The 12,420-nt window shown below is 41.5% G+C and overlaps 2 protein-coding genes, 1 long non-coding RNA gene and 1 other non-coding gene across 6 annotated transcripts; 1 reads left to right on the top strand and 3 right to left on the bottom strand.

The window, feature by feature from the left end:
- Window positions 1–335: 335 nt before the first annotated feature.
- Window positions 336–988, bottom strand: LOC131136099 (uncharacterized). The gene is made up of 2 exons (XR_013629418.1): window positions 814–988; window positions 336–569 (listed from the first exon to the last, which is right to left on the bottom strand). It is a non-coding gene; the product is annotated as an uncharacterized LOC131136099 (transcript).
- Window positions 989–2,946: 1,958 nt separating this feature from the next.
- ubr7 (ubiquitin protein ligase E3 component n-recognin 7) lies at window positions 2,947–7,966 on the bottom strand. 2 transcript variants are annotated; one of them, XM_058065227.2, is made up of 12 exons: window positions 7,812–7,966; window positions 7,379–7,522; window positions 7,107–7,240; window positions 6,960–7,020; window positions 5,525–5,620; window positions 5,385–5,438; window positions 5,201–5,306; window positions 3,872–3,936; window positions 3,640–3,810; window positions 3,403–3,568; window positions 3,267–3,328; window positions 2,947–3,178 (listed from the first exon to the last, which is right to left on the bottom strand). In XM_058065227.2, exons 2-12 carry the CDS (start codon window positions 7,514–7,516, stop codon window positions 3,089–3,091), a joined length of 1,143 nt encoding a protein of 380 aa, XP_057921210.2. In that variant the 5' UTR covers window positions 7,517–7,522; window positions 7,812–7,966; the 3' UTR covers window positions 2,947–3,088. The 2 variants fall into 2 exon arrangements, with proteins under 2 accessions (XP_057921210.2, XP_078650704.1); XM_078794578.1 differs by having other exon boundaries at window positions 7,821–7,952.
- LOC144901252 (uncharacterized) lies at window positions 7,671–9,492 on the top strand. Its single transcript, XR_013629417.1, has 2 exons — window positions 7,671–8,314; window positions 9,303–9,492. It is a non-coding gene; the product is annotated as an uncharacterized LOC144901252 (long non-coding RNA).
- Window positions 9,493–9,508: 16 nt separating this feature from the next.
- tmem251 (transmembrane protein 251) lies at window positions 9,509–10,726 on the bottom strand. 2 transcript variants are annotated; one of them, XM_078794579.1, is made up of 2 exons: window positions 10,397–10,726; window positions 9,509–10,112 (listed from the first exon to the last, which is right to left on the bottom strand). In XM_078794579.1, the coding sequence occupies exon 2, from the start codon at window positions 10,102–10,104 to the stop codon at window positions 9,751–9,753; it is 354 nt and encodes a 117-aa protein (XP_078650705.1). In that variant the 5' UTR covers window positions 10,105–10,112; window positions 10,397–10,726; the 3' UTR covers window positions 9,509–9,750. The 2 variants fall into 2 exon arrangements, with proteins under 2 accessions (XP_078650705.1, XP_057921213.2); XM_058065230.2 differs by having other exon boundaries at window positions 10,466–10,724.
- Between the last annotated feature and the right edge of the window lie 1,694 nt (window positions 10,727–12,420).

The raw sequence follows: 12,420 nt of genomic DNA, 5'->3' as shown, positions 1-12,420 counted from the left end.
TTAAGGGGAACTGAAGCCCCCCTAAAATAGGCCTAATGACGCCACTGGTGCCAGATGATGTCCTCCCACTTAACCTTGACACCCATAAAGTCACCCATAAACATGGCACGAAGCAAGCGAGTAGCACAGACAGAACATGAGGTGCCTTCACGTACAATGGGCAATTACTGTTTTTTTTTTTTAAACCTGCTACCCACCAGTTGAGAATCACTGTTTTATATCACCATTTGTTGGATTATTACCACAATCCTTGGGTCAACTCCACCTAACAAACTCCAAATGAACAATAATTGCATCTAACCTGAGGTCAGACAGGAAGAATAAAAAGTGGAGAATTGATGTGGCGGCGACTTCACCGTCTTTATTGTCGGCAATCAAATGTAAGAATGGCTTGTTTCGCATTTGGTATTCAAATAAAGTTGGGATCCTTTTGATGATTTGATGGGCAGACTGCTTCAGCTTCTGGGCGTCTGGCGGGACTTTTGGCGATACTCTGGCAGATGGTAGAGAATCCAGGCCGATGGCGCCAACATGGCCACTGCAAACACCGACATCACCAAAAAACTTTGCTATCACAAAGAGAGGAAAAAAAAACAGTCACAGCTGCCATTTCAGCTCCGGGTTCATGAAGACCAAGTTCATGAGTACCATGACGACCACTTCAACCTCCAATTGCTTCAAACTGTTAACAATTTAGTAGAATTTCATTTCTTACGTGAAAACCCAAAATGTCCTTTGATAATACAAGAAAAAAATAGAAAACATAACTCAATTCCTGCTTTCCAGACACAGAATCTGTTTCTTGTTCCTTACCCCGGCTCCGATACGGTTTCTGGGAGGTTTGCTGTAGATCTTGCACGTGTTGTCCCTGAAGATCCCCTTAGGACAACAAAAAAAGCCCTCAGAGACGCCGATGACCTTCTTCACAATTCTGGTGGCCATCATCATAAATGATGTTGTCTTTGCTTTGAGCTGCTGAAGCACACACACTGACAGGAAGGGGCGGGGCGTAGGGGGTCCCAGGGGGGGCTTCAACAGAACAGAAGCGCTGATTACATTTTGTCCAGAGAAGAAAAGGCGACGTGATGGAAACATGTTTGAAGCAACACATGCCCTTGTGAACACACACACACACACAGATTCAGCACTGGGTGGTTCAAGGGCCTCAGAACGAAGATAAATATATTTCGAGGCCCCCGCCTTGATATGAAAGTTTCATGTTAGTGCGGCCCGCGCAAGTTTGATATGGATGCTGTATGGTATCATGTACCCAGAAAAAATTATTACGTTTGATTAATGTTCATGTTAAAGGTTAAATAACTGTTAATAGTTATGCTCCCTATCCGTGTGGAAGTGGTAAGTTTTTGGCTATTGAAGTTTAAAGGAAATAACTTGAAGGCTACCGTTTAGGTCGCTAGCTCTCTAGTTTGCGAGTTAGCATGCGTCTCAAGACCCTGCAGTTGCGCAATATGTTGTAAATAAAAAAAGTATAAATGTGACTATAGTCGTGTTTTGTCATGTCTACAGGGCTCTAATAATGCTTTGTTCATTTTAATCTGAAAAAAATAATTTGTCTACCCACCAACTATATGTGGTTTCTTAAGTTTTTATTATTTGCAGTTTAATTATTATTATTATATTTATTTATTACTGATTGATTGATTTTCTTTATTCTTAATTTGTTTATTTATTTTTCATCTTATTTTGTGCAGAAAAATAAAAATGAAGATATTTGAGAACATTGGAATGTTTTATCAGAGCTTTTATTGTAGAAAATCGGAACCAAAGCACTGAAAAAGTTTGTATATTTTTCTGTTTTTAATAAATGTTTTTGTTTTTTTGGAAAACCTGATGCGGCCCAGCCTTGCCCAGACCCTAGCTCCAGTGGCCCCCAGGTAAATTGAGTTTGAGACCCTTGCCTTAATCATTTGTACAAAAGACTTGTTTACTAGTGTCCATTCTCTTTTGCTGCTTGAAGTGAACATGGTTAAACGCAGCTCCCATTTACGAGGGGTACCTGAATGCAACAGGGCAGCCGCGCAGGTGTCAGTGTTGTAACATTTGATGTTCAACTAACAATGTGAGCTTATAAACGTGAGTAATTTTTATTATTTCTCATTCCTACGATGCTAGACGCTGTTTGCATCGTGATAAAGGAATGTGTTGGGATTCAGCCGCCGAGCCGGTCGCTAACCGCTGAGCTAAGTTAGCCATTAGCATGGATGGATATTGTTAGCATGCTATTTCAGTGTTTAGTGTACTGCTTGTAGCTGAGATGTTATGTTGCTAACTGCTAGCTTTATAAGTATTGCAGTAGGGTAGATGAATATCATTAATTAATCACAATAGCATATATTACAGACAGATTGGCTATTTGAGAAGTGTGTATCAAACTGCTAGCCCTTCGCATTCATCGGGACCCAAGAAGTAATTCTCGGTTTCAAAAAGGTTGGTGACGCCGGTACTAAAACAGGAATTCAAATAAAAACCATAAGTGGATATTCTTGTCACTCACTTTGTAAACCTTAATGCTCAGTACATTTTACTGCATTTAAAGAAATCCCATAAAATTGACTCAAAATATGTGAATTCATCTTAAAATAACGTGGTGATTTTGAACGCAACTCATGTCAGTTTACTTTTTTTTTGTTGCCGATTTAAAAATGTATCTACATAAAAATGTCTGGGATAATTGCGTTATCCAAGTCTTTAAAATGGCTGTCCAAACATTTGGAGTACTGTGGTGAATTATGATAATTATAAATAATGCATGTTAAAAATATATAATTCTCACTGATATGTGATGAGAATGAATGAATTGCATTCAATTCAATGAACTGAAATGCGAAATACTGAATTCTGCACAGGCCTGGTGTAGACAATACATGTGATACTGTAGTATCATTTTTTTAGTAAACAGAGAAAAAGCATAAACGTAAACTTCACTGGCCCTGACATTTTATTTTTAATTAAAAAGGAAGTTGACTGATCTTTGACCCCTGAAAAGAAAAGTGAACAAAAAGCATTCTACATGAAGAAAAACCACAAAACAGACAACGAGAGGACATCGGGAAAAGGTCGGCGGGCTTCAGGCACAGTCGAAGCGTCTGTCAACTTGTCTTCTTTTGCGACTTTGCTGCTGCTCGAAGAACTCCCGAATGTCATCCGAGGTCACGACCTGTCACACGAAAAGGCGGCAGTCTTTGGACCGTTTTCATGATCAACCCAGCTGGTCAGATGTGGTCTTGAAGGTCCACGCCGCTTACCTTTCCTTCTGCAGCAAATCTCTGCAGGAAGTCCTTCAGTTCACTTTTCATGTCGTTGTATCCTGACAGGAAGTAGAATCAAACTCAGCGCACATGTTTATGGTCTGACAAGCCGATAACGGTCACTTTTGCTTACCGTGGATGATCTCCAGCTGCTGTACTCTGTTTAGGTTGTCTAGTGCTGACATCAGAGGGTCGGGACTTTGCTTGCGCTCTTCTTCACTCTTCCCTTTGTTCTCGTAAGCGAGGACCGTGTCCAACTCATCCAGCAGGAAGGAGAGACCTGCTTCCGACAGAGTCTCCTGAAGACATCAGAAGACATGTGTGACCAGGAGCTTTTGCGAGTGAAACAGAAAGTCAAGACTTCTAGTACCTGGCAGGCGTTGCAACGGCACAGCTTTGAGCGCCACCCCGACGGCCAAAATACCGCCCCAGACTGCACCCGCTTAGCATCCATGGCTTGAAGCTGCTTGAGTCTGCAACTTGGATCCTCTTGCTCCTCCCGACGGACTCTCTTGCAGCTCGGCTCAGCGATGTCGTCAACCTGAAGTCACGAGTCCATTTTTAATGACGGGTCGATAAGCAATTGATGATGTCATCCTCACCTTATCAGACCCATCCAGGTGTGCACCCGTCTCCTTCACCTCGGACTCAACCGCAGGAGCCGGAACTGGACAGGAAGTGTGAGATTAGATAGGAAATTAATCAGACAAGTGGGCTTGGGTCATGGGGTGTCCAAACTTTTTCCAGTGAGAATATTCAAATAATTAAAAAAATAATATTCCTGTCGACTCCGGTTTCCTCCCACATTCCAAAAACAGGCTAGGTTAATTGGCCACTCCAAATTGTCCATAGGTATGAATGTGAGTGTGAATGGTTGTTTGTCTATATGTGCCCTGTGATTGGCTGGCCACCAGTCCAGGGTGTACCCCGCCTCTCACCCGAAGACGGCTGGGATAGGCTCCATCACCCCCCGTGACCCTTGTGAGGATAAGCGGTAGAAAATGAATGAATGAATAATCCTGTCTTTGCTTTTTCCCCATTTCCGCCATTTTTTTCATTGTATTTATGATTTATTTATTTTTCAATCAAAATAAAAAAAATATTCAGTCTTTGCTTTTCATATTCCAATTTTATTTTATGTCTTTAGTTTTTCAACTTGATGCTACCTCATCGTTATTACATTATTCTAGTAAATGTACAACTTTTTCTCTTAATATTTGTATTTTAATTGTGTAAAATATTATTAATTATATTTTTTATAATGTGGCGCAAGCCAAAAATAAAACAGCTGCGGGTGGAAAGTGGTCCCCAGGAATATTTTGGACCTCCCTGACTTATGTATACAGTCGTCTTTGCTATATCGTGGTTTGAGTATCGCTCCCTCACTGTGTCATGTTTTTTCAAGAAATAATGAATAAATGATCCCGGTTTTGTGGTTGACTATTATGGGCTATTATTTGTCAAAAGAAATATTGAATGACAAGCGATATGTTGTATTGTGGTCACTAGACATCAGTCATGCTATGAGACAGGATGTTAAATTACCTAGACTGCATGGAGACTGGCTGCTGAGCTGACATGCCATTGCTGAGTTTGAGTGTGGAAGTGGTACGTTTTTTTTGTCCATCTTCCCCATTACATTTGAAACACTTCTAAATTGGCTAACTAATTAGCTCAGTAGCGAGGTCGTAGCCTGAACAATGTGATGCATAGAAGGAATAATGGGGGTATAAAAGTGACTATTGGGATGTTATTCTATTTGTACAGAGCTCTAAAATATAAAATAATATTTAGAGAGTCAAACATGTTAATATTACGTTTTTTTTATCTTACTTTGCGGAAATTCGCTTATTGTGGCTGAACCAATGAACCGCGTTAAAGGAGGGGCAACTGTAGACTTTATTGATAGGAAAAGGAAATCAGACAATTACCTGCCAGGTGAGAAGCGTAGCACCACAAGAACGTGTTTCTGTTCATACACGACTCACAGATCATCTCCTGCAGTTCTACACACTCTGGAACCTCACAGCCCAGGTGCTGAACACACACACACACACAATTAGATTGCGTATCGTACAAGTGACTTTATCAATATTAAAGTTGAGAAGAACACACCCGACCGTGCAGCCAGTCCTCGCATAACACACACTGAATCATTTCATCTTCAACCTGTGAATACAATCATTGAGAACATAAATAAGCTTTGAGAGGTTTTAACTCTCACTAAAAAAAAAAACATGAAAGTCTCATCTCACCTGGTCTTCCGGGTCAGGGTACGGCCGACGGCAAGTACAGTACTCGCCAAAAAAGTTATGACTGTATTTATTCAGATTGTTGACATCATCCTTGTCCTAACACACAAACAAAAAATACCTGATCAGGATGCTTGAGGACAAAAAAGTGTTATATAAATATTCACAAAATGCACCAGCGCGCACCCCCCCCTCTCAAATCTCATTGAAATGAGATGAGGGAAATGAGTCTTGCATCATGTTTAGATAGACTAATCAACATCTGATGTTTGCCATCAGTCAACCAGAATAAAGGCAGTAAACATTGGTCTACACCAGTGATTTTCAACCACTGTGCCGCGGCACACTAGTGTACCTTGAGAAACCGTCAGGTGTGCTGTGAGGAATTATCCAATATCACTTTTTATAGTGAACATTGATTAATCATCATTTGCAAATATGATGTCAATAGCCATTATGTCAATAGTATACATGGACCCAAATATTCCAATTGCATTTGGTTTATTTGCTCAAACGGAAAGAATTGAACAGGGATGGAATATTCCCTTAACAAATCCGATTGAGGTATCTTGTACCCGCTCAAACGGAAAGTTGTCAGGGTGCCTTCTTCTTCGTGGTGTTTTTCTTCTTCTGTTGTTATTGGCGGTTGGCAAGCAGCTTTCGTGTGCATTAGCGCCATCTGTGAAACAGAATCTAAACCCTTCTATACGCCATTCACAAGTCCACTTTTATTAAAAAAGAAAATATATATCTATATAAAACATGTCTCGAGTTTAATTATAAAATATTAGCAATATTGAATGTGATCTTTTCCTGTTTAAATTGATCCCGAGTGCGTTCTTTCAGCGCATGCTCAGATATGACGTAACACGCAGATCCAGACGTTCTTCAGTTTTAAAAATGGAGGCCAGCAATCGGCACTGGACTAAGCAAAGTTTGTTTTTGATTCTAACTAAATTCCAAAACTGGATGAAGGAAAAACTGGCAATACGGAGTTATTCCAACAAGTGAAAGAAAAACTTGGGGAAGCTGGTATCACGTGATGTTGATGTTTACGTTTTACTGGGCATGCCCTATTGACGATTCTGTTTGATTTTCACGGCGCATGTAGACAAGAGATTGGAATATTCCTTTCCATGGATACCATTGTTTCCCGAAAGGTCATTCGGAAAGAGAAAAAGTGGTGATGTAAAAACGTGGCTACTGTGGAGTGTCTGTGGTGTAAAGACTGGCAGAGCAATGTAATATTGGTCCGTGTGGCAACACCTACCTTGTTCCTCCCATAGACTTATTGATGCACGTGTGAGGTCGTGGTGACATTTTGGAACATTTTTGGTTAGTGGTGTGCCACAAAATTTTTCCAATGTAAAAAATGTGCCGTGGCTCAAAAAAGGTTGAAAATCACTGGTCTACACACACACACAGGCCAGGGACTCACAGGAAAGAGTTTGCATCGTCCATCTGCAAATTTCTTGTTTCCACAATCACAACGGAAGTTCCTGCAAAACACAATAAGACATTATGTTACCAATAACGTCTTTTTGTAGTGTAGTGTTAACTGATCAAAAGGTTTAAAGGTCACCACCTCTTGGTGTAGAGCTCAAACAGGTCATGACCTTCATGGCATTTATACGAACACGCCAAACACACACCGGCGGCTTCGCCTCCTTTTGGCGTGCATGTGTTGCAGGCGTACAGAGCCTGCCGCTTCACGTAACCCTGCACACACATTCACCAAATCATCTTCATCTCAACTTTGATATTTAAGTTACAGTAGTGTTACTGTAGTGTTACTGTAGTGACAGGATGAACATATAAAATTGCTGCTCGGCGGAGACATTCATCATTATCATTCACCTGAGGGTACGAGCAGTGATCCGGGTCACTTCCCGCCAATACAGCAGAAGCCTCTTCTTCCAACTCCTCATCCTCCTGCAAGACGTCCACCAAAGACACCGTCTGCTCCTCTGACGTCACCAGGTGCTCCTCTGACATCTTGAGCTGCCACACAAACGTGAACGACGACAGTTACTTTCCTGTCTGAACAATTTGAATACCTCAACAATCACACACGCACAGTTGGCCGAATGACTCAATCTGGTGAGCAGTTTACACACTTGTCGACTGCATATAATCACCACATGAACAAGATGAGGAATACCACCCACACTTGGTGTTATTCAGCTTCACAATGAACGGAATCGCTGCTCGAGTCGTGTGCTAGTGCTAAATCGGCGTAAGGGATTCAATCTGGTTGCCTAACATGTAATAGATAATAAAAACGGATTACCACGCGTACCGTGATGTTGAAACCCACAGTCAGTCGATGCAGTATAAGGAATTAATCATTATCATTCACAGGGCCTCTTGACTTTGTTGTCAAAATGTTAGCTAATGCTAGTTGCGAAGACAACATCCGGTTTACTTCCGCAATGGTGTTGTAGTACAAATTTCAGACACCACATTTGTTCAAATAGAAATTACCATAAATAATTGCAATTGCATGTGATGTGTTAAGTAATAATTACAAAACATACGAACGACAAACTTTATTTTATGTAGGAAACATGAAGCGCTGCTCGATGACGTCATAGACGTGCGCAGGAAAGATGGCGGATTCCACAATTTCAATCGTTCTGAAGTCGAGAAACGGAGAAAAGCAGAAAATAAACGTTAAAGTGGAGAACACGCTAACATCATTAATCGGAGGAATTCGACAAGCTGCACAAAACATCTCGCCGCTTTTGAACGAACTCGTAGAGGGGGAAAGAGTCATCGGGGACTGCTCATTTGGTGAGCACTTTTTAGGTTTGCCTTTCTTTCATCAGCTGACGGAAGCCTGAAGAGCCATCTTACATTGGAATGTTCTAATAGTAGACTTTAGTAAACACACTGTTCATAACACTCACTAGCATGCAGGAGATATTCTGTAAATAGTATGCAATACTGCTAATATAGTCTGTAAATGGGGGTGTGACGATACACAGCTCACGATAGGGGAGTTTATCGTTTCCAAAGAAACGTAAAGTGAAAAAATATGACAGGACAAAGAAGACCTTTACATTTTTTAACTGAGTCACACGTTTTTAAAATGATGTGTGTATAAATCTTATTCATGGACTAACAAGATATGAACCTTTTTATTTTGTGTTATATATTACAGCAGGTGTATCAGTTCAATAAAAAACGAAAATATATACATTACACATGATGGAATTATTTTACAAATATTACATGTGAGTGATTATATTTATGATGCAAATGTAGCTTCTGAGCTTTCTGGGTGTGTCTGTCTTCAGTATATAACCATAAAAGAAACATAGTTTTTGAGTAGACAATAGATACAAATACATTTGAATAACAGAACAATTTTAACAACATACACTATATAGACGCAGTGGAACCTCCGTTAGCGTACACCCAGTTAGTGTTTCTGTGAATGTCAAAAAAGTATGTGAAATTCTGCCTGGGTTTGCGTACACTTTCCGGTTAGCGTACAAAATGGCTCACATTTTAACAATTACTTTGGCGGTTTCTGCTGTGTATTCATATTCGTCAGCAATTCCCCTGTTCAGGTTCATAGATAAGCTGGAGCCTACCCCAGCTGCCCTTGGGCATGCAAATAGCAGTGAGGTCCGAGGTCAAATTCACAGCCACAACATGCTAGCGATATGCTCCACCTTAAAGTAGTTTTTATTTGCTTTTAGTGATTATATTAATTATCTATGTTCAGTATGACCTTAATGTGTTAAAAATTATTCATATTCTTCCTTTGCTACAGAAGATGAAGATTGCGATGAAGATAGCGATGAAGATGATGAGGCAGAGAAACATCAAAACTCGGACCTTCCACCCTCTGCTAAAAGATCCAAAATGTAGCGACTGAAAGCGCTAACTACTTTTTCACTAAAAGGTTCATCTTCCACTGTCATTTATGTTGTAAATAAAAAAAGGAATCTTGGATGAATCAACAGCGTCTCACATTACTGTCTTTTATCCTCATTTTATTTGACTGATTACATTAAAATTCAACACAGAAGATCATCAAATGAAATCAGAAGAGTCCTAATCAATTCCAGCGTGATTAGGTAAGACCAAACTGGTCTCCCTACTAGCTAGGTCGCACTGCTCCTCAGAGATCCTTTAATGGTGTAAACTGACAAAACATCTGTCACGTGACACGAGATGTCTAATAAAGGTGTCCATACTGGTGTTCTGATGGGGTCCAGTCACGTGTCAATCAGCGGCGGGCTGCTGTGATTGGGTGGCTTGCAGAGCAGCGAGAGGCAGATGGGTAGGACGCAGTATCCGATGGCGCGAGGGTTTGCCCTCGTGCAGGAGAAGAGAAAGAGGAAAAGTTGCACGTAGGGGAGCAAGATGGCCGCCACCCAGATCCACACAGGAAGTGCTACTAGGCGAGCATGGATGCTTTGACTGGGCGGAGAGGACGGCCGGATCCCAGCACTCTGCACGTGCTCTAACCGGAAACGCTGGACGTCAAAGACGTAATAGACTGCTAGAAGGCTCGTAAGCAAGTACAGCGCCATGCCCAGCCATCCCATCCGCTGGCGGAAGTTCATCATCCTCCATGCTGTGGAGAAAGACAAATATGTTGGTTGGAGTCAAGCGGGCAACATTTTACACAAAACACAACCCCAAAACGTCTTTGTGGCAGAAAATGTGTTTCGGGTTCAGAATAGTAACATTTTATAGGATTATCGTCAACATTTTTACCATAACAAGAATATTTAACCTGTACAGACGTGATGTTTACACATTAGGGTTCCACGACATCACTGTATCATCCGATATGTGTTCAATACAGTTGTACTCTTTCATTTCAAACAAATTTACACTCAATGAACGTCTACTCACTTTTATTTTACTACGTCGTGTTCCCATGAGCGGCATGTCCATCTTTCAAAGAATAAAAAGGACTCTTACCCTACTTTAGATCGACTTTGCCACATTAAATGCCTGCTTCTTGTATTGTCGTACAGCCAGACATAGTCATCTCTTACTTCCTGTTTTGTCACGTGACAGTCGAAACCAGCTTTATTCGGGTGTGTGTCCCCATCGTGTGTTCATATGCAGTACTGCAGGAAACGTACATGCTTTTGAGCAAGGATTGTAGACAGCCCACCATCAATGTATCCACCGGCTCTGAACTAAATGGCCTGAGGTCCAATGTCTGAAGGGGTACGTGACTGTAAAACATTTGGGAACCACTGGCCTCCGCCATAGCCAGAAAGTGGTGAAGGCTGATGATGTAATGAGAATCAGGTGGTGTCCCATTTCTTAGCGGCTTCTTCCACTTGGCCCTCAGATTTAAGGGGTAGGGGAAGGGATTCAGACGGATTCATTGTCTGATACAGCACTGTTATTATACTCCCACTAATGTGTGCTAAACGCACCCTTGGTTTATATTACCAACCTAGCTTCCATGGTCATTAATAATCATTGTAATGACTTAGTTTCACCGCTAGAGGGGTTTAGAGCCCAGACAGACACCCTTGACATGCTTGCTGCTGTAGTAGGAAGTAGCACTAGATGTGGAATCAATGCACCCACGAACAAAGTTCAGGTAATGTTTTAAATGTTTTAAATACAGCAAAATATTGTATATTATCATGGATGTATCATTTTAGGGTTTGAGTCTCAACAGATGTTGCTACATTCAACCTAGCAAGGGACTGAGGGTTTGGGTGTTAAGAGGTTACGGTTCAATATCGATAAGGGTTTAGATTAAAGGTTATGGTCTGTAGAGTTTGGTTTAAGGATGAGTGTTAATTTGAAAGGTTTTTAATCGGGGTTAGCGTTAGGATTAATGGTTGTGGGTTATAGAGTAAAAGTATTAGATGACGGTATACCTAAAGGGGCGGAGCTGGAGTGTGGTGATTGGTGTATTGATTGGTGGATAATTATGTCGCTCATCTCGCAGGCGTTCCTATTCCAGACTGTCCTGTGCTGTGCTGGACTGGACCACCTGGTGTAAACCTGAAGGTATAGGACGGGGTCTTCCATTAAAATTGAGTAAGTTCCGTTTATGCCATTTTTTTCACAACAAAGTTGACTTTTCACCCTCTCAAACAACGTCTTTCTGTCGAAGATTAGCGAAAAATGGATGGCTAGATCGTTCGCGGCAAGTAAACAAACAATTGGTTCATTTTGAGTGACGTCACCGCGTTAGCCGTCACGTGAAGTACGTACTAGCTAGCTAGTAATTACCGCAGCCATAAAGAGCATCACTGAGGTTTGTTGATAGCTATCTTTTATCTACTCACAATTTGACATTTGTGCCCCCACGTATCAATATTGTGGCTTTTTATGGGCGTGCCCATTTGTGGCTTTTGGTGAATAGTGGGGGTGTTTAGTGTTTTAGTGTAAGTTTGTGTTGACTTTCTCTAAAGTTACATCACACTCAAACATCCTTCCAATTAATTGCTATAATTAGCGCTCACATGGTTCCACTTGATGAAGGGTGAAGGTCGACGAGGGTCTCATGGTCTTCTGGCTACCTTGAAGAACCTTCTAGCGTATTGTGTGGTTTGGAGCTAAAAGGTACCATATGAAATGTTAGCAAGGCTCTGCTAATAAAATCATACTGTCTGCCATCTCCATCATCATCGATAAGCGTCACGGCGGGAGGTTCCAGACGAGCTGAGTGATCTGATCACACGGGTTGGGGGGGGGAGTGATGGCTGCTGACAGGCATAAATAGAGGCTTCCATGCCAGGGATCAAACACCATCCCCGCGTCTCCACTCTCTCATTAGGATGGAAAAGCCGAGCGCCGCCATCCGATCCGTCTCCACTTTTCCTCAAAGGAGTCTCACTTGAAAAGACGAGCGTCCGTCCAAGTTACAATGGCGCTGTTTGCCGAGGCCGCGCCGCGCCAGA

This window comes from Doryrhamphus excisus, linkage group LG11, assembly GCF_037039965.1.
Source record: "Doryrhamphus excisus strain RoL-2023G ecotype Guam linkage group LG11, RoL_Dexc_Guam_v1.1, whole genome shotgun sequence".
NCBI lineage: Eukaryota > Metazoa > Chordata > Actinopteri > Syngnathiformes > Syngnathidae > Doryrhamphus > Doryrhamphus excisus.
The sequence above is the reverse complement of the archived record's forward strand: the minus strand, read 5'-3'. Positions and strand labels throughout refer to the sequence as shown.

Coding starts and splice junctions, on each gene's coding strand:
- tmem251 (XM_078794579.1), bottom strand. CDS start 10,104: ATGATGAACTTCCGCCAGCGGATGGGATGGCTGGGCATGGCGCTGTAC.
- ubr7 (XM_058065227.2), bottom strand. CDS start 7,516: ATGTCAGAGGAGCACCTGGTGACGTCAGAGGAGCAGACGGTGTCTTTG. Junction 5,621..6,959: donor GACGATGCAAACTCTTTCCT/GTGAGTCCCTGG, acceptor TTTGTGTGTTAG/GACAAGGATGATGTCAACAA. Junction 5,439..5,524: donor ACCCTGACCCGGAAGACCAG/GTGAGATGAGAC, acceptor TTGTATTCACAG/GTTGAAGATGAAATGATTCA.